Source organism: Propithecus coquereli, unplaced genomic scaffold, assembly GCF_000956105.1.
Source record: "Propithecus coquereli isolate 6110/MARCELLA unplaced genomic scaffold, Pcoq_1.0 Scaffold6, whole genome shotgun sequence".
Taxonomy (NCBI): Eukaryota; Metazoa; Chordata; class Mammalia; order Primates; family Indriidae; genus Propithecus; species Propithecus coquereli.
In genome coordinates this window covers 11,524,612-11,528,788 of record NW_012151951.1, presented here as the reverse complement: position 1 = coordinate 11,528,788, position 4,177 = coordinate 11,524,612, and the positions used below count along the sequence as shown (strand labels likewise).

The 4,177-nt window shown below is 38.2% G+C and overlaps 1 protein-coding gene across 1 annotated transcript in view; it reads left to right on the top strand.

Annotated features, from left to right (window-relative positions):
- ALG9 (ALG9, alpha-1,2-mannosyltransferase) overlaps nt 1-4,177 on the top strand; it is a 129,924-nt gene that overhangs the window by 62,867 nt on the left and 62,880 nt on the right. The window contains exons 11-12 of the mRNA XM_012659138.1: nt 351-505; nt 1,689-1,818. Of these exons, the coding sequence (XP_012514592.1) occupies nt 351-505; nt 1,689-1,818 (285 nt within the window). The remainder of the gene's footprint in view (nt 1-350; nt 506-1,688; nt 1,819-4,177) is intronic.

Below are 4,177 nucleotides of genomic sequence, written 5' to 3'. Positions count from 1 at the left end.
TGAGCCACCATGCCCGGCTAATTTTTTATTTCTATTTTTAGTTGACTTGCTAATTTTTTTCTCTTTTCAGTAGAGACGGAGTCTCACTCTTGCTCAGAGCTGGCCTCGAACTCCTGAGCTCAAGCGATCCTCCTGCCTCAGACTCCCAGAGTGCTAGGATTTCAGGCGTGAGCCACTGCGCCTGGCCTACAGAGACGTTTTATACGTGTAGAGCAGGCTCCCTGCTAGAATTGCTCTGGCCCTTCACACTCTTTAAATTTCATGTGGATTACGGTGGGATGTTAACATGCATTATAATTAAATGTCAGAATCTCATCTTACTCATCTTTGGCTTTCACTAACTGTTCTCCATTCCAGGATATCATGGGCCCCTTGATTTGTATCCAGAATTCTACCGAATTGCTACAGACCCAACCATCCACACTGTCCCAGAAGGCAGACCTGTGAATGTCTGTGTAGGAAAAGAGTGGTATCGGTTTCCCAGCAGCTTCCTTTTGCCTGATAAGTAAGTTGTCCTTTTAATTCTCAGAGTTTTAAATCAAGGAGTAAATATAGCAATTCTGTGGTAGTTTCATCTTAATTTTTATTTCATTTTGGAGTTTTCACAGAAATTTATTGAATCGTTTCCAATTTCAGAGAGCTGTGGGGTCTGTGTTGTGCACCCACCTCCTGTATTCATTCGGTTGAGTGCCATGTGTGTGTATGCTCCTTGCATTGCCCATAACCACAGGCGTCTGGGGACTTCTGAAAATGCTTTGGGCCCTAGGCTAGTGGCTCTTCCCGAGGACTCATATTTACATTTCTGTAACTATCTGATATTAATCCACTTCTAAAAGTGGTCTAGAAACTCTAGCTAGAAGAGTGTTTTTAGAGAAGAAATATTTTCCATCCAACAGTGAAAGTTCTCCACTCATATACAGACATTGGGTAAAGCTACGCTTAAGACATCTGTACCAGTTCCCTTTATGCTGTCTGTTGTTAAATATAATAGCAGAGGCCCTCGAGTGCCTTGTACTTTGCTTACTTTCACCAGAGAAGAGTCCTTTTTAGGTAAAAGGAAAATCTGGTTAAGATGAGTTATGTTGTTCCATTTGAGGACTGGCTTTAGCAACTTAGCTTTACCTGGTGGTAGTATCTTAATGCTTAATAAAAACCCTGTATCAGTCATTAATGATTAAATTAAAACTTGTTTTTTAAGTGTTGACTTTGGCCTTTGCCTCTTACATTTAAATAGTTTTAGAGCTAAAGATATTTTTGAGGCTTACTCAGGAACAAAATTTTTCTCTAGTAGTATGTTCTTAGTACCGTATATTACATTTCACTCTTTTTCTATATAGCTGATGAATTTGCTTTAATTTTGATAAGTCCCTCTGATCGCATGGTAATTGGCAATAAACTTTGACACTTACCTGGTTGTTTGATGTTATGACCACTTGTTTGCAAATTTCTATGCTGAGAGTTGGTGAAATGGGTCGAGAGATCTCTAGTTGTAAATTTCTCAATGATTTTGGACTGATTTGTGACCTCTGCCTCTGTGTTCCCTGGTTGAGGTTTTAGCAGAAATATTTTTTCTTCAAGTGAAATGTTTTTCATGTTCACATGGGGTTTTTTTTGGTTTGTTTCAAGTACATTTAGCAATACAATCCCTCCTGTGTTTTTATTATTCGTCTTATTTGTGTTTCTGACAGTTGGCAGCTTCAGTTCATTCCATCAGAGTTCAGAGGCCAGTTACCAAAACCTTTTGCAGAGGGACCACTGGCCACCCGGATTGTTCCTACCCACATGAATGACCAGAACCTAGAAGAGCCATCCAGATATGTAAGGATTTCACTCCCTTCTTGCTTCTTTGAAAAGAATTCTACCCCTAAAATCTGTTGGCATATACATTAGAGCATTGATAAAATCAGAATTTCTTAGAAAGTGATTTTTTTTTTAGGGTAGGGGATATAAAAATTGTTGTTGAGAAAGAGTGAACAGTATCGCTTTTATTTTCAAATTAACCTCATTCCTTATTTTCTGTGTAACACATATAATTTCATATAATTTCTAAGCTTTTGGGTGGGCTGGAAATTTTCTTGTGGTAGAATTTGAACCATCATTCTGAAACGCATATCATTCCTTGGCCCATTAAAATACTTGGTGGGGAACTTTCAAGTTATCAGGTGGACCTTTGACCTAGCTATTAGTATATTCTGGTTTTAGCAAATGAACAGTCAGTAAAGACTGTTTCCGTAGTGAGTTCCATGAAGCAATCTCTGTCAGTGCCATGATCTTCTACCTACTTGTCTTTACGCACTCTGAGATCCCATGCGAATTTTATTTCAGTTCCTTTGAAAGATGGCACTTTTGACATTTGATACCTATAAAATCTTTGATCATGAAAACAATGAGAGCAATAATGACAGTGGTCCTCTAAGGACCCTCAGGATTCATGAGTGAGATTCTTATTGTATGAGCTTTAGCTATAGGCTGTGAAAATGGACATCTTAAAGACATATCTTTGGTCTCTTGAGAGACGTGGTCTCCTGAGAAGGTAAGATACGCATTTCTACCACATGGCTGTGTTCATTCTTTTAACTTAAGGCTCTAATTCCTGTTACAAGGAAGATACCCCTGGCCAGGGTAAACTGTTATTGGCTGTTTTTATTTTAGGGGCAGATACTCTCCGGAGAGCAGGCTTTAGTATACAGGGATCACCATGGGTACACTGGACAAAAGGGTGAGAGAGGACATACAATAAGGGGTGTTATAAACTCAGAGTGATGTTATCAGGGCTGTGCTCTGGGGAGGGGAAACATGGGGTAGTTAAAAAGAGCCTGGGCTTTGGAGTCAAGGAGACCTGCATTCAGATCATAGCCCTTTGCTTACCTTGATGACCTTGGGCAAATTAGTTAACTTCCCTGCTAAGCTAATTTTAATTTCTGTCTGTAAAACGGTACCTACTCTGGAATTATGAGATTCAATAATACATCTCTCTGTCATATTTAGCATAGTGCCTGGTCCATGGATTTTTCCTACAAATGTTCTTAATCTGATAATGGTATGTCATATGGATTAGAGGTAAAGGAACCCTTGAGGTGATTTTTAATTTGCCTGAATCTATCTCTCCCTCATTACTTGTGTTGTTGCCTGAGCAGGTTATCATTCCAGTCTGTCTAGATTCATCATTGCCTTTTCCACCTAGTGACTTTGCTTATGTTGATGCCTGTGTCTGGACTACCCTCATCTCCCTTCCTAGGCTATCAAAATTCTCTTCCTCTTTGAGTCCAACTATTTAAGTCCATATTGAGCAGTCCATTTATTTTTGTTTTATGTTATTTAAATTTTTTGATTTGTATGTCATATCTTTGCCCATTAGAGGTGTGAATGCTATGAAGAGAATGACTGTACCTTGTTTGTTTTGTATTCACCATAGCATCTAGGATAGTGTCATATACCTACTAGTTAGCCTTTACGTGCTTTCTCAGTGGATAATGAGTATTCATTATTATTGGGATAATGATGTTTAGAGAAAGCTGGCTAGAAAATCTATAGCGGACTTTTGTACATTTCTTAGGCTTTGGTCACTGGTTGTCTCTGGTATTCCATATTCTCTGCTACCACACGTTGTTAAATTTGATTAAGTGACTCTCTATGAGCTTTACCCAAAAGGTGAAGATTTTTCGGGATGCCAATAGGAGTCACTAAAATGCCGGCTGGTAAGAGCAGGAACAAACAAATGAGATGTGTCTGCTGGGTGTGTAGTGTCTGTCACTGTGGCTCTCTCTGTTTCTGAGGTTGAAAGTTTTCCTGCAGAGCTGTCTTTGTATTCTAGTTTCAGTGGATTTTCCTGCATGAGGGAAAGTGCCTTCCAAATCTAGTCCACTCACCTTTGGCCCTTTGGAAAGTAGCAGGGACATTTGATGGCTCACTATTAATTCTGCATGAACTATGATCAGGAATTTATTTCTTTTGCTTAACTGTTTAAAAAGAGATTTGTTTTCTTTTCATGATAAAAGTAATATACATTCATTGTATAAAATAATGAAAGCTATAGACAAAAAAACCCCAAAAAACTATTATCTCATTACCCAAGCACTATTACCATTTTTGTGTTTTTTTCTTTCAATTTTTTCCCCTTGTATATATATGTGTATTTGTATATAAATAAACATCTCAATTATTTTTTAAAAAATTA